The 27,982-nt window shown below is 43.1% G+C and overlaps 1 protein-coding gene across 11 annotated transcripts in view; it reads right to left on the reverse strand.

The window, feature by feature from the left end:
- NCOA2 (nuclear receptor coactivator 2) overlaps positions 1-27,982 on the reverse strand; it is a 258,144-nt gene that overhangs the window by 74,330 nt on the left and 155,832 nt on the right. For all 11 annotated transcript variants that reach the window (XM_036437114.2, XM_036437115.2, XM_045581479.1 and 8 more), the window contains exons 3-4: positions 15,929-16,033; positions 13,254-13,426 (exon numbers count right to left, since the gene is read on the reverse strand). In XM_036437114.2, the coding sequence (XP_036293007.1) occupies positions 13,254-13,426; positions 15,929-16,014 (259 nt within the window). In that variant the 5' untranslated portion in view covers positions 16,015-16,033. The remainder of the gene's footprint in view (positions 1-13,253; positions 13,427-15,928; positions 16,034-27,982) is intronic.

The raw sequence follows: 27,982 nt of genomic DNA on the forward strand, positions 1-27,982 counted from the left end.
GACAGGAAAAGCTGAGCTGTCTTGAAAGTGTACATTATCCTCTGACATTGGGATTTGCAAAAAACATTCTTCCCAGTAACTAAACCACAGTGTCTCAGTGAACCTTTTTTTTTTAAAACTAAATCTTTATTGCTCATATTATTACAAATGTTCCTCTTTCCCCCCCCCCACTTCCATTGCTCTCCTCCCACCCTCTGCCATTTCCCCACCCCTCATTGTCCTCATCCATAGGTGCACAATTTATGTTCAGTCTCTTCCCACATCCCCCTCTCCCTTTTTCCCCAAGAATTGTCAGTTCACTCCCCTTCCATACCTCTGATTCTATTATATTCAACAATTAATATTGTTCATCAGTTTTGTTTTGTTTTTTAATTTCCTTGGTTTTTAGATTCACTTGTTGATAGTTACGTATTTGTTGTTCATAATTTTTATCTTTGTTTACTTTCTCTTCCGAAAGAACTCCCTTCAGCAATTCATATAATTCTGGTTTGGTGGTGAGGAACTCCTTTAGCTTTTTTTTTTTTTATTAGTGAAGCTCTTTATCTGGCCTTCGAATCTGAGTGATAGCTTTGCTGGGTAGATTATTTTTGGCTGTAGGTTCTTGCTATTCATAACCTTGAATATTTCTTGCCATTCCCGTCTGGCCTGCATGGTTTCTGTTGAGAAACCAGCTGACAATCGTATGAGTGTTCCTTTGTAGGGGTGTCGAACTCAATCAGAGAAGGGGCCAAAATCTAAAATCCAGCCTAAATCGCGGGCCGAATGGTTTACTGAACAGTCATAAACTGTCATTGTGATGGAAACGCAGTGGAGTGCAGTGATGACAGCGCGGTGCGGGCCACATTGCAAGGCCTGGCGGGATGGATTTGGCCCGCGGGCCTTGTGTTTGACACATGTGCTTTATAGGTAACTACCTGCTTTGCTCTTGCTGCTTTTAATATTCTTTGTCTTTTGCTCTTGGAATTTTAATTATGATTTGTCTTGGTGTGGTCTTCTTTGGATTCCTTTTGTTTGGAGTTCTGTGCACTTCCTGGACTTGTAAGTCTAATTCTTTCACCAGGTGGGGGAAGTTTTCTGTCACTATTTCTTTCAGTATGTTTTCTATATCTTGCTCTCTCTCATCTTCTGGGACTCTCATAATTCTGATGTTGGTTCGCTTGAAGTTGTCCCAGAGGTTTCTTACATTATCTTCAATTTTCTGGATTCTCTTGCCTTCTTGCTTCTGCGGAGGAGTGTCTTCTGGCTCTTTATGTTCCAAATCTTTGACTTGATTCTTGCAATCTTCCATTCTGTTTTTAGGACTCTGTATAATATTTTTTATTTCAGACAATGTATTCTTTGTTTCTTGTTGATCCCTTATTATTTCTTATTGATCCTTTATTATTTCTAGTTGATCCCTTATCATATCCTCATAGGTCTCGTTTATTTTATCGGCCTTTTCTAGGAGATTCTTGAACAACCTTATAAGTGTGGTTTTGAACTCTATATCCAGTGGCTTTTTGTCCTCCATTTCTTTCGTTTGTGGTCTATTTCGTTATCTCAGCATTTTCGCAGCTTCCCTGATGGGGCGGAGTTCCAGGGTGGAGCCTACAGGCTTGGCTTCCATCAGCCACACCCTATGCGGCTCCTGGGTCTCAGTAATCCCCTGGTTCCTTCGGTACTCGCTGCAAGCACCTCTGAGAGAAAGGTGCCCTCGATTTTTGCCTGCTATCAAACAGTCTAGGCTCTCCCTCAATGAGCCTGGAACTGGGGTTCAGTTCAGTTGAAAGTGGGGTTGGAGGTGGCGTTCAGAGCAGTCTGGAGCCCCTGTCTCCTTCCCGCCAGGGCAATCCCGCAGCACAGCTAACCGTCCCTTTTCTGCCCGCAATGTGTGCGCCGCCGGGACCTCCTTTCGCCACTCCCCCGGGGTTCTGCCTTACAGCCCAGCTCCCTCTGTTGGAGCCTGGGTCCCCGGGGTCTGGCCTAGAACTGGGGTTCAGAGCAGTCGGAATTGGGGCCCAGCACAGTCCGGAGCCTTTGTCTCCTTCCCGCCAGGGCAATCTGGCAGCAGAGTCAACAGTCCGTCCTCTGCGCGCAACGTGCGCGCCTCCGGGACCTCCTTTCGCCGCTCCCCTGGGGTTCCGCCTTACAGCCCAGCTCCCTCTGTTTGAGCCTGGGTCCCCAGGGTCTGGCCTAGAACTGGGGTTCAGCGCTGTCAGGTCTGGGGTTCAGCACAGTCAGAGCTTTTATCTCCTTCTCGCTAGGGAATGCCAGCCAGGCACTCAGCCCGCCCTCCTCTCAGCGCGCGCCATGTGTCTCTGTACCTTAGGCTTTTACAGCTCCTCCGCTCTTCCTTTTGCTTTTTTCCTTGCTTCTTGTTGTAGAATTTCCAGTCAGTCAACTTTCCTGTAGTTTTGGGTAATGTCCATTTTATATTTTAGTTGTATTTTATTGAAATTGTTGTGTGCGGCTGCGGCTAGGTGTTTACCTGTGCAGCCATCCTGGATTCCTTTTTCTCAGTGAACCTTAAATTGGGCTTGTCCGTGTGCTTAACCCATTTAGTCATGACAACTCCTCCCAAAGGGCAGGCAGAGCGAGAGTAACCCTGGCTTTGATCTGGATTTGAGTTCTCGAAGCCCTGAGACTCTGAATGAGTCACTTAAACCTGAGGTTCCCTGTGTAACATGGAGTTAATAACTACACCTGCCCGGCAGGGACGCACATGGATGAAATGAGAAGATACGGGTAAACATGAGCACTCCACATGTGACATGTGGTAACCCCAGCGTGCATGAGTCAACGCACAACTCGTGTCCTCTGTTCCCTCCGTCACTCCTCTGGCTCAGGGGAAAGGTGAGGGCTCTGATTCAGAGCAACGGCCGCAGAGGTTTTCATATCCAGGAGGAACTTTTCCCACTGCTCAACGACCCTCGCATCTCTTCCTTTCATGGCTTACACTGAGCTAACTAGAAAAAGACAGTAAAAGGGACAATACTGGGAGAGATGCATCTGTAACTGCAGCAGCCCTGTTAGAACGCACGGGTGTGGAGAACACACGGGGACCGGGGCGAGGGGCAGCTATGTGCCTCACAGCCCTCGACTGCAGTTTCCATAAGACTGAAGATATTTACACCATCAAAATCTCTTCCGCGAATAACACGTTAAAACTACCCCGACGGATACCCCAGCAACTGTTATAAATCTTTATTTTGGTTTTGAGTGTTTTGCTTTTGGAATTTCTCTGCAGATGAACATTCTCTCTCACGATAAACAAAGGCTGGGTTGAAGACATGACCGCCACCCTCAGGGGCAGGTCGTGGACACGGGGGAAGGATGCCAGCTTCAGAACCACCGGCACGCTGGGTTGGAATTCTAGTTTGTCACTGACTAGTTCGAGCCTTACTATTGTTTCTGCCTATCAGTTTCCTTATCTAAGAAACAGACAACAGTATTGACTCTGAAGGAGTCTGGTGATCAGGGGCAATGCAGGGACCAAGCAAAGAATGGGGGAATCTTCCAGAAGGGAGAAGAGGGTCACTGAAAAAAGTGTGTCTGCATATACTTATGACATTCTTTTAGTATTGCAAAAAAAAAAAAAAAATCCCCACATAGTAGCCTTGGATACAAAGAATCCTGATTCTTCTTCTTTTTTTATATATATATATTTTATTGATTTTTTACAGAGAGGAGGAGAGAGGGATAGAGAGCTAGAAACATTGATGAGAAACATCGACCAGCTGCCTCTTGCACGCCACCTCCTGGGGATGTGCCCGCAACCAATGTACATGCCCTTGACCGGAATCAAACCTGGGACCTTTCAGTCCACAGACCGACGCTCTACCACTGAGCCAAACCGGCTTCGGCAGAATCCTGATTCTTAATACCAAAAATAACATCTATTTAAGTATTTTTGCATTTTCATAGTATAGTAACTAGGGGCCCAGTGCACGAATTCGTGCACCTTGAAAGGAACTGTGGGCTGGGAGGCTACTGGGGTAGGTCTTGGCCCATCCTCCACACCCCCCACCTGGCCCCTGGTTCCCTCTGTGCCAGCAGCCCTGGTCCCGCCATCACTGCTCCCATGCGCTGAGTGTGCCTGCCATGCCCGATCCCACTGACAGTGCGGAGTGATTGGGGCCAGCGCCGTTGGCTGGTGCGAGTGGTGGCTACTGCCCCGATCGGCCCTCAGGAGCAGGGGGAGGTGGAGAAGCCCAGAGGGGTGATCAGGGCCGGCAGCCATAGCTCCACCAGCTGATGGCACCAAGTGATCAGGGCCAGCCCTGGGCGCAGGCAGCAGTTACAAGCAGGTCCAGCGCCAGCGGCAGGTGTGAGCACCAGGAAGGACCGCAGTGCACAGAGCAAAGAATTTTCAGAACCAGAGGCTCACCCCGATGACAGTGACCGGCACCCCCGCTCCCCTGCTCCACCATCCCACTGTGGCTGACACCTGCCATGTTCCATGATTTGCTGCCTGCTGCTGATGTTCACCATGTTCCACGCACACCCCCTGGTGGTTAGCGCATGTCATAGTAACTGGTTGTTTGGTAGTTCTGCTATTTGGTCTATTTGCATATTAGAATTTTATATAGATAGATGACTCCTCAAAAAATTAAAAACAGAAGTAACACATGATCTAGTAATACCACTTCTGGGTGTAGATTCCCTCCCCTCCAATGAAAGCAGGGACTTGAACAGATATATGTTCACAAATAACAGCATTATTCACAATAGCTAAAAGGTGCAAACAATCCAAGTGCCCACTGATAAATGGACAAACAAAATATGGCATATACATGTAATAAAATTCAGCCTTAAAAAGGATAAAAATGCAGATATATATATTACCTCATGGGTGAACTTTGAGAACATTATAGTAAGTGAAATAAGCCATTCATAGAAAGTAAATATTATATCATTCCACTATTCTAGATAACTAGAAAAATGAAATCCATAGAATAGTGGTTACTATTGGGAAGGGTTGGGATGTGAAGAGGTGAATAATAATTATTTACTAGATCAGGAGTTTTTGTTTTGAATGATGAAAAAGTTATAGAGATGGATAGCAATGAATTCTATGCATATTTTACCACAAGAAAAAAAGTCAAATTAAAATCAATTCTCAGGGTAAGGTTAATTGGTATCTAAAGTCTTTAATTGAGAAGTATTATAAGCAGAACTGCAATTCTTGTATTTTTGTCACATTCTTCACTGTCACATTCTTAGAAAACAGGATTCAATATCTGATATGCTGGAAAAAGCCCGTCTGGAGTAAAAGCTGAACTCACAGCTAAATAAGGCAGAAGGCCAAGTTTTACCAGACTTTGCACTCATGGCAAAATACAAGCTGTTAAGGTGTCCCTATTTCTTAACAACAAAGCTGGGATGAAAATCACCACGGTCACTGCTTTCCTGGAATTATTACTTTAAAAACATCGGGGGTGACAAAAAGATGAGAAGATTTAAAAAACTGGACCCTTACACTTATTATCAGAGATAAATGACTCAGTAATTAGGAAGAGGTGACCATTTTCTAAGTAGAAATGAACTAAAATATTTCAGAGTGAACAACACAGTAAGAAGAGGAGGAAAGAATTGGTAAACAACATACATGAGTGCCTCCATTTGCCCAGCCCTAAAAGATAGACAAAGCGATAACCAGCATCACTACACTTCTTCCTTTCCTGCAGCCTGCACACAGATGTAGCTAAAGGTGTGAGGGAAAGAGACGTTCTTTAGGGGAATGTGAGAAAGAGCTGAAATGAGGTCAACTATCTTAATGCCACTATGGTTTTCTCTTCTTTTTCTTACTGATTTCATATCTACCACAGGGGATCTTCTTGCTCAGCACTACCTCCTCTCCACACTCTTAGCTTAGGGTCAAGTTTGATGCCCTAAACTTTAGTATCAAACAATATCTGATACTAAGATATTTGATTATAGAAGGAATTCAATGCTGCTATACGGTATTAGATACTCATTCTTTTCAAACTATCTCCTTGAAAAAGATGCTCTATATAATTAATTAATCATCAGGGAAATGTAAATCAGAACCATAATGAGATCACCTCATTAGGATGGCCACTATCAAAAAAACAGAAAGTAACTGTGTTGATGAGGATGCGGAGAAACTGGCACCCTCATCCACTGTTGGTGGAACTGTCAAAATGGTGCAGACACAGTACAGAAAATTAAAAATAGAAGTGGTAATAATCCAAAATTACTGAAGACAAAATCACAGGGATATTTCTATACCCATACTCACTGCGGCATTTTTCACAAGAGTCAAGATGTAGAAACAACCCTAATGTCCACTGATGAATGAATGGATAAATATAAGGTGATATGTACATACAGCCTTTAAAAGAAAACCCTGTCATGTGCTACAATGTAAATGAAATGTGAGGACATTATGCTAAGTTAAATAAGCCAATGCCAAAGGGACAGATACTGCATGGCTCCACTTACTAGTATGTAAGGAATCTAAAATAATCAAAGGGACAGAAACAGAAGGTAGAAGGAGATGGCCAGGGGAAACAGTGAGCTGTTCAGTGGGTATGGAGCTGCTATCACGCAAAATGAAAAAGCTCCAGAGACCTGTTGTACAACAGCATGCATATCATTAATAGTAAAAGAATGCAGACTGAAAAATTTATGTTAAGTGTCTTTTACCAAAATTAAGAAAACCACCAGAAATCCAGCCTGGCTGGAGTGGCTCAGCTGGCTGAAGGTCATCTTGGGCACTGGTTCAATTCCTGGTCAGGACACACACCTGGGTTGTGGGTTCCTGGTCAGGCATATACGGAAGGCAACTCTCTCTCCCTTACCCTCGCTAAGCATGTCCTCGGGTGAAATAAAAGAGTTGCACGCATAATGATTTCTTACTGTACAATCACTGCAGCCTGAACATTAACGCAAAGTGCACAAGAACAGTGAAGGTTCCCTCATGCTCCTTCTACCAGTACAGCAGGCTGGGAAGAGAGGCTGTTCTTACCCATTTGCTTAAAAAAAGAAAAAAAAGAAACAGAAAACAAAACCAAACAAGTGAAAAACAAAATCACAAAAAACTAAGAAAATTGTACTTTAAGCCTAAACCAAAAAGAGAAGGACACCAACAGTGAAATGCCAAACAGCGGCATGTGCTTTGTACACACAGCTCCTGCCTCGGACCGGGCTTCTCCAGAGCCCAGAGACCATGGTAGAATACTTCAAACCAACTCGGCCAAAGACGTGACGAGTCTGATTTGATGGCACCTTCGCTAAATTCTAACATTGCTATGATACTGTGCTCACTGTCCCCTCTGACTCTGACCTGTCCTTTCAACCTCAACTCCAACCAGATGCTTCACTACATGGTGTTTCCTCTACGGTCCTGCGCTTTGGTTCTGGTTCCTCTGCTTCCCGCCTGACAAGCATCCCCACCCCCTCATCCCATCCCATCCCGGCCCAGCCCCACTGGCCACTCTTTCATCTATTAAAACCTCGTTTACAGCAAGGCTTGCTTCTGTAATTCCACTTAACCCCACCGTCCCTTCCAGTTCCACAGCTGGTTAATTGTTTACAAGTCTACTTCATCTCAAATGAAGGAAAGCTCCAAAAAAAAGTAAAACAAAACCAAACAAAAAACTCATGTACTACTGACAATCTGATTCCCCCTCAATGAACAACAATGTCTTGCCTATAGTATTTACTCAATAAAATTTATTATTGAATGTTTGGCTCTTGAGTAAAATCAATACAGGAAGTGAGTGTCAGAGTTAATTTCTTTCTTTAAAAAAAAAAAGATTTTATTGATTTTTTCGCAGAGGAAGGGAGAAGGATAGAGAGTTAGAAACATCAATGAGAGAGAAACCTCAACCAGCTGCTTCTTGCACACACACCCCCCCCCCCCCCCCCACCGTATGTGCCTGCAACCAATGTACATGCCCCCAACCAGAATCGAATCCGGGACCCTTCAGTCCGCAGACCGACGCTCTATCCACTGAGCCAAACAGGTTTTGGCAAGAGTTGATTTCTTTTTATAATATAAGGCAATCAAGGCAAAAAGGAATGCTTCTTTTGTAGAGCATGGAAGGCAGTGTAAGTCTTGAAATTAGAGCTCATGTCATAAATTGTTAAAATCGTGAAGCATTAGGGTACATTAAATTATTCAAATCCTCTTCATCCGAAAGCTGTTAAACAAAATAACCTTTTCATATACTTAAGAAAAAATAATAAGGGGTCTGAGGAGAAAATAAGAGTAGGAATTCCACCCCTGCTCACTAATTTTAAGCATTTCATTAATAACATGAGCCACTGGTCCACGTAAGCAAGCATAGGAAAGTGATTTATATGCAGACCAGTGGAAAAACAGTTTATGTTCATTCAAAATTGCAATGTCAAGGGCAGAATGCCGACCATAGGTTATACTGTCAAACAAAGAAAGAAAGTTTGATTTATTTTTATGAAAACAGATAACAGTTTCAGATCTTCAATAGTAAGATAGGGCCAAATTCATTCCTGAGTTCAAGTAAATAAGAGTGAACTAAAAGTTGCCATGACTCTTGCCCTCTTTAGTTCTCCTTAAAGAAAAATTCTCAAACATGTCACGCAGATAACAGGGACAAGCAAGAGCCAACAAGATTCACAAGAGAGCTGGAGAGGGTGCAGGTGCTTTACCTTTTCATATAAGTCAATGAATATGACAAAAGTGAAAGAATAAAAGTATAGGGTGAGGATATTATATGTAGAAATGCAATCGTTTCTCAACTTGTGACTTTTTTGCTGCCTTGGATATAATTTTTGAGTGTGCATGTATTGGCTACATAATGTTACAATGCTAATTATTAATACTTTCTCCACTACTTAAGTCTAGAATGACAGTCAGCAAAACAATAAGTCAAGCTTTGATTTGTAGAGTTTACTGATTTTTAGATTTCCATGGTGTGAATACTCTGTATTGAATGCAGACTGGAAAATATGTGTAGTAGCCACCACTACATAGCATTTCTCTCATGTAACTAGATGTGACACAAAGAGCCTCTACAGCACACATAAGGGTAAAATGAAGTAGAATAATTAGGAAATGATGAGCTTTCTTTTTCTTTACGCTTGTTTTGTAATATAATTTAATTGTAAGTCTATATAATTTTTATTATTGGTTGTTTATCAATTGGCTTATAAAATTCTTGAAATGTAACAATTGGCTCTCATTGGTTGATGTGAATTGACTCCACTAAAATCACTGGCCCTCACCCTCTTTAAAATACTTCTTTATTTTATTTATTTTAAAAAATATATATATTTTTATTGATTTTGTACAGAGAGGAAGGGAGAGAGAGAGTTAGAAACATCGATGAGAGAGAGTCATCGATCAGTTGCCTCTTGCACACCCCCTACTGGGGATATGCCCGCAACCAAGGTACATGCCCTTGACCGAATTGAACCCGGGTCCCTTCAGTCCCCAATCCGACGCTCTATCCATTGAGCTAAACCGGTCCCGGCAATACTTCTTTATTTTTTGATGCTATCCTTAGGGGAAATTCAAATGTACGAAGTAATCTACAATCCCAATGTTCTCATACTGGCACTATAATCAAAATTTTACCATTAGAAAAATCAGAATGAGAAATGAGAATGATCTTTTAGGTTGCTTAGTCCAACAAGGAATTTCTTCAGAGAAATACACGGAAGTGGGACTGCTGGGTCATGCGGTATTTTAATTTTTTTGAGGAATGTCCATGCTGCTTTCCATAATGGCTGCATGAATTCACTATCCCACCAACAGTGCACAAGGGTCACCTTTTCTCCACTTCTTCCCCAACGCGTATTCTTTGTTGTCTTTTTGGTAATAGCCATTCTGACAGGTGTGAGGTGATATTTGTGGTTATGACTTACATTTCCCTGACGATTATTGACATTGAGCATCTTTTCATCTGTCCATTGGCCATGTGTATGTCTTTGAAGAAGTGTCTATTCAGGTGCTCTGACCAGTTTTTAATCAGGTAGTTTGAGTCAATTTTATTTTTTAAGAGCATAGGAATTTGCCACAGAAATTTCTATTTAACTTTTTTGATTAAAAGTGTAAAATTGGACATTGTAATCCAAAATAGATGATTGTATTTTTTTATACTACTTATTATTCTGTGAAACAAAAGCAATATTAGCCTTTCAATGAGGAAACCAGTTTTTCCACCATTTATGACTGCTGTTTGTAAGGTATATACTAGAAGCCTGAAGTTTTAAACACTTATCAGCATCATATCAAACGGGATGAAACATCATCCTTCAGTATCAAAAAGCTGCTGGAATGGTTCAGCACAGACTCTGGACCTGCCCTGCTCCTAACAAGGCCCGCCCAGAGTGAACGCTCTCTAGGGCTGGTGGCTACAAACACGAGTCTCCCTCCTGCTTCACACAAGAGGACGCTCCTTTCCCGAAGAGCTGGTCCCAGTCCCCATCCTTTAGGCCGTTAAACATATCCTTTCTTCCCTCCCTTTATTTGTAAAGCGGATGGCAACGTGAGGAGCAGCTGATGACATAGTAGTCTTCAAGAGCTCGCCATGCCTGGCTGAGCCGCTGCGCTGTGGACAAGGGAAGGCTCCCTGAGGATGAGCCGGCATCCCGGCGGAATGCGAGCATTCTTTGGTGCAGCATCGCATGCAATCCAGTTGAATTCTCTAGGACAACTAGGATTTCATTCAGGCCGATGCCTGTGGCTATGATGGTTGGATTTTATTTATCTAAGTAACAGGGGATCGGCTGGGTGGCGGGCACACGGAGAGAAACACTTCTGTGCTGCTCTTGAACCCTAGTGTCTGTCAGCTGCTGAGAAGCACGCTGGCCCAGGTGGTGGGGATGGGGGAGAGAAAGCACAGACACCAAGAAAATTATTGTTTCAGATGTTCCTGGAGGGGAGGATGTTCATAACCCTATGCTTCCACCTGAAGGAAGCACTCATCGTTTGCAGACCTTAGTGTAAGTGAAGAAAATGCCACCTTCCTGCTCAATATGGGAACGCTAGTTACTCAAGGCCTAATAACCATTTACGGCGACAGGCACTTGCTGAGTGTGTTCACTTAGCTCGTAAATTTTTCAACAACTCCATGTTGTGCTTGCTAAATTCTGGAGGAGGAAACTGAGTCTCAGGGAGAGAAAACACGTTGCCCCGGCTCAAACAGCTTGTGAGGGGCAGAACCAGGGCACAAACGTAGCTTCCGTCCTACTTGCTTCCAAAGTCCTGCCCTTTTTAAAGACAATTTATTAAACAAGCAGTCTTCTTAACAGTACCAGACTGGCTGAAACGTAAAAGTATATTTGTTCTTTTCCACTTGGTTTTTAAGTTCTGTTTCCCCTGTCAACGCACATTAGTTTTCAAATTAATAGGAACATTATTAGAAGAATAAGACATGACAGGGTGTTTATTGTTGCTGCTTCTTGGGTGGTTGTGGTGTGAGGCCATGATTAAACCCTCAGTGAAAGTATGGCTCAGGCCCAGCGTGACACATCCCAACGTGTTTGATGGTTTGAAGGGGGAATTACCAAGGTTTTGCAAAACTTTAAAACCTTGCGCAAGACCTTGATAGTAAAAAAAAAAAAAAAAGTAAAAAAAAAAATCTATGTAACTGTTTTAAGTGTAAAATGCTACCTAACATGCAATGTTCACAAAATTTAATTATTCAAAATTTAAAAATTTGAAACAAGAAACTTAGTGGTTTTGCCGCTGCAATGGTATCAGCAACCAGAAATATGGCAACTGCAGAACACTGTGAAACCTTAACCAATTTTTTTCTCCTAAGAGATTTAGGAATATTGTTTTATCCATTTGCTGATACCAAAGAATAAAGACACAAACTGAAGATTAACTGAGTTTCTGGTAACTAGTGAATGTCATGGGGAAAAGGAGAGAAATGGGGACTGAGACAGGCACTGAGAGTGGAAACTCCTTGAATGGTGAATGTCATGACATAATTTTTTTAAAAAAATATATTTTATTGATTTTGTACAGAGAAGAAGGGAGAGAGAGAGTTAGAAACATCGATGAGAGAGAGTCATCGATCAGTTGCCTCTTGCACACCCCCTACTGGGAATATGCCCGCAACCAAGGTACATGCCCTTGACCGGAATCGAACCCGGGTCCCCTCAGTCCCCAAGCCGACGCTCTATCCATTGAGCTAAACCGGTCCCGGCTCATGACATAATCTTGACGGAAAAGCCTGGAAATAAAGACTGACTTTCAGGGCGGGCTGGTATCAGAAACTGCATTGTGTATGCTATGTGTATATTTCTTAGGAATTCTTAGAAGACAGAATTACATTTGTAAAATTGCTTTATATAAAATTTAGCTTAATAGAACATGCATGAAAATGGAAAAGGCTCTGATGATAATATGTGAGTTGGTAGCTAGGATTTTATAATAGATTGGATCAGGAAGCTTCAGGCTCATATACCTATACAGACAAAGACATCACTGTTCTAAAATCTGCCTCTTTTGAATATTACATAAAAGGTAGATGCTCTAAGAGGATGCATTCAGAAACAGATTATAGGAGATACTAATCTCCCTCGCCCTGGAGGGAAGCAGTGTGTGAATACTTCAAGAGCATATGCTGGCCCTGAGCACCGAGGCACTGCTCGTACTTGCCAGAGACAGATTTTTCTTGGCACCACAAAGTCTAATGTGTTTTTTCAAATATGGTTTTCTTCAAGTTTTTCTGTAGGCAAAAAATATCAAAGAAGAGAGGCAGAAAATGATCTCAGAAAAAAAGAAAACCCCAGGAAGAGAGCTGTCATGTTCTGTGTTTCAACTTCACAAAAGAATTCCGTGTAGAGGCATGAGCCTTTCAAATCGCTTGTCACTCAGGATATGAAATTCTAATCTAGTGGTGCGGCCGGTCGGGGCTCAGACTTCATCAAATATGCTGACGAGCTGGAACAGGAGGCTCACTTCCTTGCTTCTGGTCTCCATCTTCACTGGCTCCTCTCTCGCAGAGTATGACGGTCATTGCCACCCAAGCCCCGGAAGTCCCAGATGGGCAGAGGCTGAGGGCACCTCGTGGAGTTTACCAGGCGAAAGGTGACATCACCCCGCCACACCTCAGGGAATCGGTGGATTTTATAGAAAGCCTATTTATACACCACTGCAAGCGATCCTTGCATTCATCTCGCTCTGTGACATCATTTCCTCATCAATAATTGAAGCCGAAGAAATGGATTAAAGGGACTCGGAAGGGACTTCTCACACATGGAACACCAGAAACCAACTCAACCCCCCAAAAATATCAATTTGGTCCTCTTACCTTGCTCTTTGATCTGGCGGATTTGCTTCACAGTTTCTTTTAAGATTGCACATTTGTCAGGTTTGAAGTTAAAGTTGTCTATGTCATTGAAATTTGCAAATATCAGCTCTGCAAGTTCTTCGATATATTTATTTTCCTGTTCACGATTGCGTTTTTCAGTGCTCCTCTTGGGGCTAAAAAAAAGAAACATGTTTTTATTATGATTTGAAGAAGAGCTATTTTGAACCAGATAAGCATGTCAAACAAGTTCTAATACAAAGACAGCCAACAGAAGTTACTTATGTAAACACAAAGATACTTTGGGAGTAGGGGGTGAAAGCTGAATTTGCTCTAAATGTTGCATGTTTAAAAAAAAAAAAATTTGTCCCAGTTTATAATTATATATTTACTTGTGCCATCATCTGTCCAATATGATTACTGTTTCCAACTGACAGGGATCAGACAATTTGCTCACCTAGTGCTTGATACCAAGCTTGGATATGAAATTTATTGCTGAGTAAGCAAAGGATTCATTTTATGTTTTAGAAAATGGAAGTTACAGCTATAAAAATTTTGAAGTTTATGTAAGATCAATAAAAGGGAAGTTAACCTAGTTAAAATAAGAATAAATTTCAACCATTTTTGATAAAGCATAAAAAATTAAGATAAATAAATCTATATAATTTCACAGGCTTCTTCAAGATGTTAGTAATTAAACCAAACAGGCTTTTTAGATAAATGCAAAAACCGCAGGACCATTAGAAACAAAAGCGAAACTGACCAGGATGTTCGTTAACTGTCCAAGCTGAATGACGTGCAAAATATACACACACGATCCAAGTTCAACTAAAGTTTTGAAGAGTTAATGGAAGGGAGTGGGGGAAAAAACTGGCAAGATCCTCTCATTTGAATTTGATAAACAGCAAATTCAAGAGCTCCCTTTGATAATGACAGTGGACCTTTTTCTTCTCAAGTACAGTAGAGGCCCACTAAGAGACATTCAAACGATACAATATATAAGCAAAGCAAGTTGTTTAATAATAAAGCTGCTTATAATACCGATTTGTATTTTTAATAAATTGGTATTATATGTGTATAACAGCAATTTATAAAATCCTGCAGTTTGTAATAAACTTCCATATATTAGCTTCTAAATATTAGATTTATTTTCATCCACTAATAAACCTAAGGTGGAATATAATTCCCCACTTTACAGTGGTTATACAATTTTTTCAAGATCACCCAGCAGAGCACAGACCTGGATTTGGTATTCCTAGGTCTCACGTGTATTCCCAGCTTCTAGCTGATTAAGTGCAGGGAAAGGGAGGGAGTGGCTAGAATTTGTGAAGGAGCCAAGTTCCCCTTCTGGACCCCTGTGCCCACCCCTTCTTCCTCCATCTCTCCCCTCCCTCCCTCCCCAAGACAAGAAGCAAATGACAAATGGGTGAAAGGGGAGCTCTGCTACAAAGATGGTAGTGCCAGGGAGAGAGTTGGATTCACTCCCTCCGTGCCCCCTCCCCCTGAATGGAATCTGCACAGAGAAGTCCCTCCACTGGAACATGCCAGTTTACCACACTGCCTCCTGGAGGAGGGCTCTGAGCACTGCAGGCGGTTTGACTGACAGACTGTGGTTAGCCAGGAAGTACTGGGGAATCTAGAGGCAACACACAGGAGCTGGGATGTGGACAGTGGTGACTTAGCAGGCTTATTTTGCTTGGCACCTACAAGGAGAGTAGGAAATATAAACACTGGCTCTTTGCTCTTTCTCCTTCTCTTCCTCTCTTAATGATGATCTCTATTCCTCTTCCCTACTGCTCCCCATCTCATCATTTTACTGGCCATTTAATAAAAGTTGCTCTTTTAATTTAAATTTTCAAGTCACTGACATGATTTAAATATTCTTAACAGATTTTTTTCATATCATCCCATTAACAATGTCCACATTCTTTTTCACAATAATCTGTATTGTGTTCCAGGTTATAGATGTTTAAATAGTTTAAAATACAAGCCTACAAGCATTTAGGTCTCTCCTAACCTTTTTATGATGATGAACAATGCTGTTATAAGAAAGCTCAAACATATATAATTTTGCACATGCAAAAGTATACTGTTGGAAAATTCCTAGAAGGGGAACACTTAGTTCAAAGAGGATATGCATTCATAACTTTAAAAAGGTTGTCCTCCATAGAGCCTATAACAGCTCATACAGCCACCCATAACACAGAACGTGGCACTTGCTGTAAAACTTTGTGCAGTGCTCACTGAAGAGCACAGTCTTTGTTACCAAATCAAAAGCAAGGGGATTTAACATTTCATGTCTTACTCATTAAAACAAACAAAACAAACAAACAAACAAACAAACAAACCCAGTATAAAATTAACTGCAGATCTTTTTAGTTTGGGATCTTGCCTTTATGACAGTGTGATAGAACAGAAAAGAGTGTGAAAAACTCAAGATTATACAAGAAAGAGGTTTTAAGAATCAAGTGCTTAGGAGATATCAGAAGAATGTTGCTTTCCCCTTCTTAGAAAAAATAATAAGATCTGTAACTGATTAGCATCTTCAAAACATCAGCTAAATAATACATATTTGATTAACTGTTAAGGAGAAAAACCAATCACAGGGTCAAATCAGGTGTAAAATCAGTGCTGCAATACCAAAGCAGCCGCAGGTGACTTGTGGGCAATCCTCTCACCTGGGTCCGAGCTGGTCAGGACATTCCTTGCGCTTTCTTGTCTCTGCCCTGGACGGGTCAGAGGTGTTTTCTCCCATCCCACTCATCTTGAACACATATCAGCAGCTAAAACAGAAAACAAGGGGGAAAGTGAAAAGAGCTGATGATCACGTGTCTGACCAACTTACCAATAATGAAAAAACATTACTCCCATCAGAAATCTGACAACAGTTTTGACTGATGTGCACGTATAACTTTTTAAAATCTTGTTAAAAGGTTAAGCACACGTAAAGGTTCCGAGCCATAGAAACAAACAAGCCTGCCTCCCCAGGCCCATGCCTTCCGCCAGGCCCTGTGTTGCGTCAGCACCACTGAACCACACTGCCGGCCCTGGCTCTGGGCCAGCCTCTGGTGTCGGGAGCTCTGGCCCATGTGAAACCACAGGTGTGGTAAGGGGCTCCTCCCAGGCTCTGCTCAGGGCTGGCCCACGTGCAGTCTGTGCTGCCATCCTCACCCAGGACGGACTGCCCGGGAAGAGGCAGTGCCATGCCACGAAGCTGAATGCTTCCAATCCCATCAGGGAGATCGGACAGCTCTCTCCTGGGCCCGCACAGGCCTCCCTAAGCATCACCCTCTGACGGGAGGTTCCTCCCTCCCTGCTCCCCCCTCAGTGCTCCCCCACCTGAGCACACCTCCCAGCCAGTTTCCTGTCCCATCCCTGACTCCCTCCCCGGCCCTCCGGCCCCCCATGGGTTGTTGCTGCGATCACCCAAGGTTTTGAGATGAACTAAAAATCAGGTGACATCACTGACCCTAACGGAGGAGAATTACTGCTCCGGCTGGCTGAATACCTTCCCGTAAGAAAACAGAAGGGTATATAATAAGAGAAACGGTGTGTTCATCATTAGTAGAACCCAAATAATGTTTAAATATGCAAATCCAACAGCAACAGAGGCCGAGCTCTCAACAAACCGACAAAAGGACGGACAAAGATTTTGAGGACGTAGACAGTGTTACTCAAGGTGCTCAATAACTGCTAACCGCCCCTTCTCGACAAACAAACAAACAAACAAACACACAGATAAACAGCAGCCCACAGGGTTTTAGCCAGCATGTAAAAGTATTTCCTAGAGTCCAATTCCACGCTAGCTCCTCTGCCTTCTGTCCCCAGCCTCCTGAAGTCACCTCGGCCCTCCTTTTCTTTCTGTGGCGGCTTCTCTTCCTTTCCAGATGGGAGAAGCTGGAGGGAAGGGCAAATCGGCAGAAGGTCGAGAACGTGAGGAAGAGGAAGGCGGGCTACGAAAACACCACCCGAGAGTCACCACCGCATCGCTGTCACCTACCGGTCACCCGGCCCGGCTCTCCCCTCCGCGGGGTCTGGGATGCTCAGTCTCACCACAGCCAGCCCTTCCGGACTCAGCGCCCAGCCCAGGCGGCAGCGGGGTAATGCTTTTAGGGGTCACGTGTAAGCGGGACGAAGAAACACTGTAGCGGCAGAGGCCCGCGCCAATGGCACATTGTATTCACGGGGCCGCACAGGAGGGGACAGATCCGAGGGCCACGGCCCGGCTTCCTGCTGCCGGGAGCAGTGTAACAAGCCCCAAGGTCCCTCGCTGGCGTCAGAATGTTGGGCTGATAACGAGCACAGTCTGTGTTTGGTTACTGTTCGTGTAGCATCCACTCTGTCCCAAGAAATTTACAGAGAGACTTTAGTCATCAAACCCGGACCAGGAGCGGCTGCAGAGCTGAGAAGCAAATGGCCAGCATCCACGCCCAAGCTGCACCTCGTGGTGGGACCGTAAGAAGTCGCCTCTCGTGCCTTGATGATCCCTTCTGTGAAATGGGGTCGTCAGCAGCATCTCCAACACGGGCTGGGGAGTGGATTAGCGAGAACTGGGACGGACACCCAGGCCCACCCACTCCTGCTAAGGGTCTCCCATCAAATAAGCCCTTCTTCCTCTAACCTCGCAGCCACAGGTCAGGCGGGAGGCAGCACGCCCTCCCCTCACACCACACACTCCCTGAGCCTGGGTCCGCCACGCGGGGCGTGTGAGAAGCCCGGGACGATGGCTGCTCTCAGGAAAAAAACCGGTGCGGGGAGATAAACAAGTAAGAGGTGAGGGTGTCACACAACTGCAGGCACTCCTCTGACTGTGCCGGTGACGCACAGGAGAGAGGAGCACCTCCACACCCGGGATGGAGGAGCCTGAGGAAGCGCAGGAGCTACACGGAGGCAGGGGAGCCTGCAGGCCAAACTGAAACCTGGACGCCAACCTCTCCAGGCGAGGCCCAGCGCTCTGCATTTTTCCTGTATTTCTCTTGGAACCACAATTCCCAGGGTTCCAATCATGAGCATGCACCAAAAACATTACTCATCCAATCTAAGAAAGCGTCCTCCACTGCCGCCACCACCACCACCACCACCACTACCAGGACAGTCCCAAGGCCCTTCTCTCCCGGAAGCAGCCTTCTATAAATCCTAACATTTCAAGTAAATTTTTACCATGAAGATAAATTTCAAGTAAATTTTTACCATGAAACCCTCAACTTATAACACAATGCCCCATATTGTAGGTGTCTGTGATAAGTTTGTTGATGTATATTAAGAAGTATAGTTCTATCAGAAAGTTTCTCAACAGACAATTACCATGTGACCACTTTACTTAAGTTTATGTACACACTTTGGGATTCAGCACCAGCATTGTCTACCTTTAAGCTCCCCCATTACAGACACAGATCATTGTACCTTTGAGTGAAGGGACGGCACTGATGTATTCAACAAGGGACTAGGAGAAGTGAGTGAAGCGAAGAGCGAATGTTTTCTGGCTTATGTATTTTAAAGCCATTTTAGCCGACTGTTTATATTTTACTTGAAGGCTGGCTCGCAAACCACTGTCGTTGTAGTTTTAAAACATCATTAGTTTCCTTTTGAAGAGCCAAGTTTTTTCCTTTCCTTGTGCGATGGTACCTTGAAGACATTCTCTTAAACACCAACCCTTTCAGCTTTATGAACATGCTTATTTTTCTGTGTCTGCCCCATGTGCCCCCCTTTCTGAGCGATTGTCCTGGGCTGTGTGTGCCCAGTACAAGCTGCCAACCAGCCTTTAAACTAGGGGTGTCGAACTCAATCAGAGAAGGGGCCAAAATCTAAAATCCAGCCTAAATCGCGGGCCGAATGGTTTACTGAACAGTCATAAAATGTCATTGTGATGGAAACGCAGCGGAGTGCAGTGATGACAGCGCGGTGCGGGCCACATTGCAAGGCCTGGCGGGACGGATTTGGCCCGCGGGCCTTGTGTTTGACACATGTGCTTTAAACCACCAGAAGGAAAAGCAGACAGGGGGCAATCTGTAGTGACTGGCCACGACAAGTGGACGCACGCTGCCTGCCACGAACATTAGGCTGGGGACGCCCCTGAATCGCGGCCCCTCAGCCAAGGTGACTCCCCCCTCCCCACACACACACACAGATTCCCAGGTGGCATGAAAAGGAAAGAGAGTGGGGTTTAGGGCTGAGCAGGGAGGAGAGGAGGGAGAGCAAGGAGGTGACAGGTGGTGGCCGGCCCTCACGCTGCCTCTTGCCGGCCACAGGGCCAGAAGTGGATGTAATCCTGGAGCAGAATTTATGCCTGCTCTTCGGTGGATGAACCAAATAAATAACAGTTAGCCTCCCTAATGAGGCGTGCAAATAGAACTTCACGCCCTACGTGAGCTCAGCTGCCAGCAATGCTAGTATGTCACACCAGAAGGTGTGGCTGGGGGCTTAGGTGAGTTAATTTCCGCCCACTGCAGTGACACCAATAAAAAGCATAGAGAGAGAGCGAGAGAGCAATAGATTACATAGGTAGGTAGGCCTATGACTTCCAGTGTGCACGCACAGATGGAAAAATCGTCTAAAAGAAAAGAAACTTGTGTGGTTGGGTGAGTTTTAAGGCAAGCAAAGTGAGATAATCCCCAACGAAAAGGTAGGAGAGAAAAAGTGCTGAAGGGCAGCCCTGAAGGCTTAGGAATTTCACTCAGAAAGCAGGCCTAAATGAAGAGTTCCTTCACGTTTTTTGCAAGTTTTCAGCATTCACAGGAAATTAAAATTCTTGAGCGTTTCGCTCTCAATGCTGAAACTGTTCGACACAAATCAGAAACACTGAGAACGACACAAGCCAGCGCTTGGGCCGCAACGGATGGTAATTACAGCCACAGCCGCGTTTCTCCCAGATGCTGGGGTTGTGGAAGGACAAGACTGGAGGAGAAGTCCCGATGTGTCCCTTCTTGCTCTCCACAACGTGATGACCCCCGTCCTGCTCCTGGATCAGCGCCTCCCAGCCGCCTTCTGAGAGCAGCGGGGAGAAAGCAGACCTTCGAGTTTCTGCCCAAGATTAACGTGTTTTTTTTTAAAGTGACAATATTCTGGGAGGGGTGAATGGTGCCAGTTAAATCCTTACCATGTTGACAGGAAAGGAAAGGAAAATGTTAAACCTAAACACGCTGAAACTAAAAAGCACTCCTCTCGCATGGAACTCATCAGTGTGACTTCTAAGCTAAGGAAGCTGTCGATCACAACACCGCCTCCTACCATTAAATCTGGTTAATCCCGCAGAATTGATGTAAACGATGATGTGCATATTCTCTCTTATCAGAGCTGGCCATCTTCCACGCGAGGCCTATAAAACTGACAGATTTATCGTGCGCTGAGCGAATTCAGTAAAAGAATAAATAAGGGTAATGCTGTTGCTGAAATGCAAACATAATAAGTGGTCAAACACCAGATCTCTATTGCTGGTTCCAAGAAATATTTTCGCAAAGGCGCTCCCCGAAATTGCTCGTTTGGAGATGAAATTTATAAAGGACTGACGTGCAAAGAGCTGTTGACACAACTTCTCCCATCAACACCCAGCGGAGGGGGAGCCAGTTCTGAGCGGCGTCCACAGCTCCCGAGGCCTCCGGTTGTCCCTGCTCCCTCTGCACAAGAGACACGCATGGCATCGTGCTGTCACCGTAGTCTGATCCTTCACAAACTTTGGAAGATGAAGAAATGCTCAAGCAATAGCGAACGTGTACAGAAAGCCTCGCTTACACATCTTTCCATTTCTATTCCGTTCAGTTCATTAGGAAAAGATACTCTTTCAGAGCCCTCCGTCCTCAGAGGCACGCAGTTAAAGATGCAGTCACTGCCCTGGCTGGTTTGGCTCAGTGGACAGAGCATGGGCCTGCGGATTGAAGGATCCCGTGTTCGATTCCAGCCAAGGGCACAGGCCCGGGCTGCGGGCTGGATCCCCAGTGGGGGGCGTGCAGGAGGCAGCCGATCAATAATTCTCACTCATCCTTGATGTTTCTATCTTTCTATCCCTTCCTCTCTGAGGTCAATAAAAATAAACTAAAAATAAAAAAAAAGGTGCCGTCACTATTTCTTTGTCAGGAGTGCATTCTACACTCGAAACAGTTTCTCCCTCAAAGCACACTGTGCTGCGGAAGGGATCTCTCTCTGTTACAAAAGCAACATTTCTGGGCCGGACCCTGATAAGAGGGGAAAGCACAGTGCTATCTAATGCTCGAACATACAAAATGTGCTTTTAGGATTAGATGCCTGAGGAAGGTAGCCAACAGTGGGCCAGCCTTGAAAGCCAGTCCTTCGACATAGAAGTGGAGACATCAAACCAGCAGAGGGAAATGCCTCTTTCCAAACACTGTCAACTGGGCAAAGTCACCCAAAGGGGACATTATTTTGGCAAGACCCCAGCTTTTGGTAAAAGTTAAATATCCTCTGCAGCAAATATGCATATTATGCAAGAATATATTGTTGATTCCTACAGACAGGCAAACCAAGAAGAATCACGGGCAAGTACAACAGAAGTAGACCTAGGCCCACGAGGACTTATCAATTCAGGAACAAGAGCACAAAGAAGAATCAAACACGTTCTTCCCACTGGCAAAACAAGGGATGCCTTTCCAAGTCATAGGAGATGCTATACAATATTTCCAAAATAAACTTCAGCTACAAAAATAGTATATTATTCCCCTCAAGTATTATTACTTTCTTTTTTTAAAAATATATTTTATTGATTTGTACAGAGAAGAAGGGAGAGAGATAGTTAGAAACATAGATGAGAGAGAGTCATCGATCAGCTGCCTCTTGCACACCCCCTACTGGGGATGTGCCCGCAACCAAGGTACATGCCCTTGACAGGAATCGAACCTGGTACCTTTCAGTCTCCAAGCCCTCGCTCTATCCACTGAGCCAAGTATTATTACTTTCTATTTGATCATAAAAACACTTTTAAAAAATATATATATTATTGATTTTTTTCATAGAGAGGAAGGGAGAGGGATAGAAAGCCAGAAACACCAATGAGAGAGAAACATCAATCAGCTGCCTCCTGCCCACCCCCCACTGGGAATGTGCCTGCAACCAAGGTACATGCCCTTGACTGGAATTGAACCCGGGACCCTTCAGTCCGCAGGCTGATGCTCTATCCACTGAGCCAAACTGGTTTTGGCCATAAGAACACTTTTAACTCCATGTTTACCAAACACTAGATTGCTTCCAACACAATAACATTCTAACTTACCTTACATATTACAGTCCGTATTTACAGATTCAGACTCAGAAAACCACACATTGATTCAGTGACAGTAGTTGCAAAGTTTTAAAAGACTTGCTTCAAGTCAATCAAGAATAAGGCATCTTATTGGCAAACCTTGTCAGTTTAATTTCACAACTTTTGAGCTACTTACTTTACTTTTTGAAAATTAGCTGCAATAAGCCAAACACATACTACTATTACTAGAATGTGATTTTTCAGTAATACCTCACTAACAGTTTATAGGCGGAGAGGAGATTAAAGAAAATGACATATCCTACAGCTACCACCACTCTGTTCTGAGCAAAGTAGTCCAGCGCCTACCTTCTCTTAGGCTCTTTCTTACCCACCAGAACAATAACAACAGTGTATAAACAAATGTTTAAGCTAAAGATTCCTTCCTTCCCAATATGTGCCGCTCTCAGATTTACTTTTGTATAATGGCCTTAAAGTGGTGTGTTAGATGGTGACTTGAAGACATAGTCCATTTTCTGACTGAAAGCCAATAATGCTCATGAATTTTTTAGTTGGAAGACACTTCGAGATGCCACCGGGAAGACTGTAATAAACACATTAGGCTGCAAATGGGCGGCAGCCGCTCTGGAACACACGCTGCAATAATCAAATCAATGCTGAATTCATGCTCGCTGGCTACACAAATATTTTGCTGTGACAATTCCATCATCTGCATCTCTCCTAAAGAAGGAAAAACCCTCTCGCTTTCTCTTAGGAAATTTCAGAGCAGAATCTGTATGTGGTGGAGAGTTGATGTACACGGTCACTACCAACAGGGGGATGTGTGGTCTGACGCTGGGGGACAAGGCAGTGTCCACGTTCTCAGTTCTCCCAGGCCCGCTCCTGACACAGCCGCTCACCGGGCTGGTTATAACCGGCGACGTCAGCGGGGCTAATGTGGCCAGGAATAGCAGGCCGGGGTTTTAATAGGCCTCAAATGAGAAAACATCCCGGGAAGAAGCTGCATTCCTTGCATAATGTAAGCCTTTCCCTCCCTGTCAAGTCAAGCCGGTGTACTTAGTCCCCATTAATATTCAGAAAACCAGTTCTCACTGCCAGCCTAGGATCCTGGAAGAAGTCATCAAACTAAGAACGACAATGTGGTGCTTGTGTTTGACATTTTTGCATTCAAAACTTGTCCAGATTAAAATTCAATTACCTTTCCGTTATTGCGGAAACCCAATTTTAAACTTATTTATGAGATTAAAGAAACCTTTCTAATCTAGGACGATAATTTACTGAAACGGCAAAGGCAAGATAGTCTGTATCTGCATAAAAGTATTTTTATTATTTCAGTTGTAAAACGTTTTTAAATAAATAAATGAATGTTCTCTCCCATATGACACTGCCTGCCTTTTTTTTTTCTTTTTCCTAACATTTATTGGGTACTTATTACACACTCCTTGCAGGTTATCTAACCTCTCTGACCTATTTCCATAAGTAAATTGCCCAAGCCACACATATTAAAAATAAAAAAGACAGCCAGGAGTCAAATTCAGGTGCAATGATAATAACTATCATTTATTAAGTGCTAACCATCTTGGCAGGCGTTCTCTACGCACTTTATAAACATGAACTCCTTTAATTCCTGTAACAACCTATGATTCTCACCATTTTACAGAGGAGGAAACTGAGGTACAGGAGAGAGAAAGTAACTTGACCAAGGCCACACAAGAAGTTTTAGCGCTCACAAAAGAATCCCAATCAGTCCCTCAATTCTTAACCAATGTGACACAAGTACTGAGGAGCCTGTACCTTTAAAAAAAATTATTGTTTTAATATAGTTGACATGCAAGATTATATTAGTTTGAGGTGTACAACATAGGGACTCAATAATGCTATACCTCCTTACAATATAATCACCTTACTAAGTCTAGAGATCACCAAGCAAAATATAATCACAATATTATTGACTAATTCCCCTAAACAGGTTGCTATGCTTCAACATGTTCATTGAAGAGAAAAACATAAACTTAAGTATATTATATAAGGCAGTTAATTTTAATTTTATAAACAATCAATATGTTAATTCAAAAGTATGTTTCTTTGTGTTAAAAATATAGGACATCGATGTAAAACATAAAACACTTCTCTCTGTAACAAGCGTACACACTTTAGAACCATTCATCTATCCGGTCAGTAAACATGGCACCAGGCACGGAGGGAAAGCCGTGAACAAAGACAGAGGTCCCTGGCCTGGAGTCATGTTCTAGTGCGGAGAGGAAATCATGCCTCAGCTTATCAACAACTATTTTCTGATGAGAAATGAAGCATTATTATTATTATTATTGAATTACTATGAAGTTATTGAAATAACAAAACCAGCTAGGAATTATCTCAACTGCACCAAGAATGTTGAATTTTATCCAAAATAGTAAAAGCCAAAAAACAAAACAAAACAAAAAACAAAAAACAAAACAAAATAGTAAAATCTTCTTTTCCTATAGAATCAGAAGTAGTAATTTGTTAAGGTCAAATAGTCATTTATCAAGAAAAATTATAGAAAATGATACCTATTACTTTAATCCTTCCATTTGAACTTTAAACAAAAATACACATGCGTATCAGTCTCCAGTGGAATCTTTTATTTGCATAAATGTTATCCATTGAGGCTTTGTCTACTATTGCCAATTTTAATTAAAACAGAACTGGAACTTATAGACACTTAATTCTTATAAGAGTTTATGAGGTATCGAATTTTACTATTTTTCCTCCAATCTTAGATAGATGTGCTGCATATACCTATTTGATAGCAATTTTCATCCATTTGCCTGAGTTTTTCAAAGCATTCATCTTAGCTTTTATAGAAACATATGTCTTTTCAAACTCATACTTAATCAGTTATATAATATTTAATTAAATGATGACATTACAATAACAAGTATAACTGGCATAAACCAGTATGGACAAGAAGCTGGCTCTTGGTAAACATGCAATGCCACTGTGGGGGCAGATGGGTGGGGCGCTCTGAGTTGCCCATCAGCCCGGGGCACTGGTGAACAGCATCAGTCCTGTGATTGACAGGTGGTTAACCTGTGACTGAGGGGGCGGAGGGGAGGGGAGGAGGAGAGGAAGAGGTCCGAGCAGGTGGTTATTCCAGCCTATCAGTCCCAATGGAGGTTGATAAGAAATTCCACATTTACATAAAGCTAACCAGAAGGCAGGTCATTCCACCATTCAGCAAGTATGAAATATCTATTAGGTGCCATGCATGGTTCTAGGTGTTGAGGGAGATAGCAGTGAACAAAACAAATGAAGTCTTTTGTCTCTTACATTCTTAAGAGGAAGGAGGGAAAGGAGAGATAGTAAAACAAACATTTACTATATCGATAGAGGTGAGTGCTATAAAAAAAAAGTAAGGTAAGGTTAGGATAGAGTACAAGGTAGATGGGGATCAGGGGTGCTATTTTAAATAGGTGATCAGGAAATTCTTGATAGAGTGACATCTGAGCAGAGACTTTCTAACAGAACTCTCAGAATTCATAGAATAATTTTCTTTATTATGAAACCTTTAAAATAAAATTCATGAAAAGCTATAAAATGTAGTGGCTTAGAGCACATCCTCCATGTCAACTCTGGTTTGGAATCCCCAAAATACCACATATTAGTTATGAAAACGATGCTCATGGACCTCTTTGGACCTAAGTTGTTTCATGTGTAAAAGTGTAGAAATAATAATACACACCTTTCTAAGTTTGCTGAGAGCATGAAATGTGAAGGGCATAGCAGAGACTGACACTTATTCAGGGCTTACTTAATAAACGTCAGGTATTATTGTAGGTTGAGTTTAGCAGCATGTAAATGTCTGTGAAATAACGCAAGCTGAAGGTGAATACAGTGGAGAGGAAAATTAATTTATAGGGAAAAAATTGGAAGAAAAGTTCACCAAAACATCAGCAGTTATATTTTTTTGATGGGCACTATTGGTGTAATTTAATTTCCATATTTTCCAAATTTCCTTTCATTAACATATCAGACTTTAATGAGTTTTTAAAAAGGAAGAAAGAAAGGAGGAAAGAGAGTAAGAGGGAGGGAGGATAGAAGGGAGGCAGGCAGGCTTGGTTGCTTTGGCCTCCTCATTATTTCATCCTCTTTTCCTTAACTATAGGAACTTTCTCATGTTTTTTTTCTCCCACTCATGTGACTCTTTTAAAGCAAGAAAAACACATAAATCACAAACACCTTTCAGAAAAGGTTACGAAAACTGCTCTTCTTCCTTAGGAAAACCTCACGCTTCAAGTACAGCTGAGAGCCATCCTCTTTAAGAAGGCGTCCGAGGTTGCCTAAGAGGAAGCAAAGGCCCTCTGCTACCCAGTGCCCAGCCATGGTCCATAAAGTGAAAATAACATCCTTTCCTCTGTGCCTGGGGCAGCCTGGCACCCACTGGCTGCAGAGCCAGCCCTGCGGGCCCAGGCAGGGCCGCTTCCTCCCCTCCAGTTTCTGGGTGCAAAGAAGACAATAAGGCACTCATTTCCCCCTCCTTTTTCTCATTCACGCTTTTTAACTACAAACTTCCTGTGAGTTCCTTATCTTTAATCGCACAGGAAAAGAAAGCGGGCATATCCCAGGGACAAGGTGTAGAACCCACATTAAATGCTTGTGGTTCAAGGAGAAATAAGGGACAACTGTGGCCCCTTCAAGTGATGTTTCTTTAGGGTAAAACCCGCATATGAAGTCCGTTTCTGGAAGACTCTCTCCCCCCCTCACTCCCCCATGCTTCTTCTCGGTTCTCTGCCACTAGTCTACAGACGTGGAAAATGAGCAAGGAGGAAACACTTGGTTTGGTGGGAAGACCCCGGATTCATTCTTTTCACCATGCATATTCCTGCAAGCTTTCTTTCGGTCGCAGCCTTATAATAACTTTGAGCAGAACTTGCTAAGGGGCAACGGTTGCCATTAAAAATAGAAAAGGCAGCCTTGGATCAACAGGCCCCTCCTCCCTCACCTCCTCCTCCAAAAAAAAAAAGTGCAATTTGGTTTTATAATAATAAGGCAACGTAAGTATTTTTATTTGCAAATAACACATACCTATGTGATTTACTGAGAATGACTGGAATTTATAAAGTTATTTACAAGAATTATTTTTAAAGAATTTTAAAATTATCTGGGTATCTGAAAATATGAGCCAAAACACTTACTTTACCATTTTTTTCTCAAATGTTGGGTTTTGGTGATTATCAAAACTAACCCTCCCAGTGTAGCTTATGAGACAGTTATATTTCAGCTTAAGTTTCAAACTTGGGACGCACGATCAGCTGCCAGCAGAATCCAATCACACTGCGTTACCGTGACTGTGCAAAGGACCAGAGGCCAGGGAGCCCTCCAGTCTCCATGCATGCCGGGAGGAGCACAGTTGCAAATGGAGGGGTTTCTCCCCTCTTACAGCTCCAGGTGGAGATTAACTGCATTTTGTGAAACTAAATATATCAACTCAAGGATGGTAGCTTCTAACTAGGCCATGGGTAGTTAATGCAAACTAAACCCC

The sequence above is a fragment of the Pipistrellus kuhlii genome, unplaced genomic scaffold (assembly GCF_014108245.1).
Source record: "Pipistrellus kuhlii isolate mPipKuh1 unplaced genomic scaffold, mPipKuh1.p scaffold_m20_p_14, whole genome shotgun sequence".
In the NCBI taxonomy this organism is placed as follows: domain Eukaryota; kingdom Metazoa; phylum Chordata; class Mammalia; order Chiroptera; family Vespertilionidae; genus Pipistrellus; species Pipistrellus kuhlii.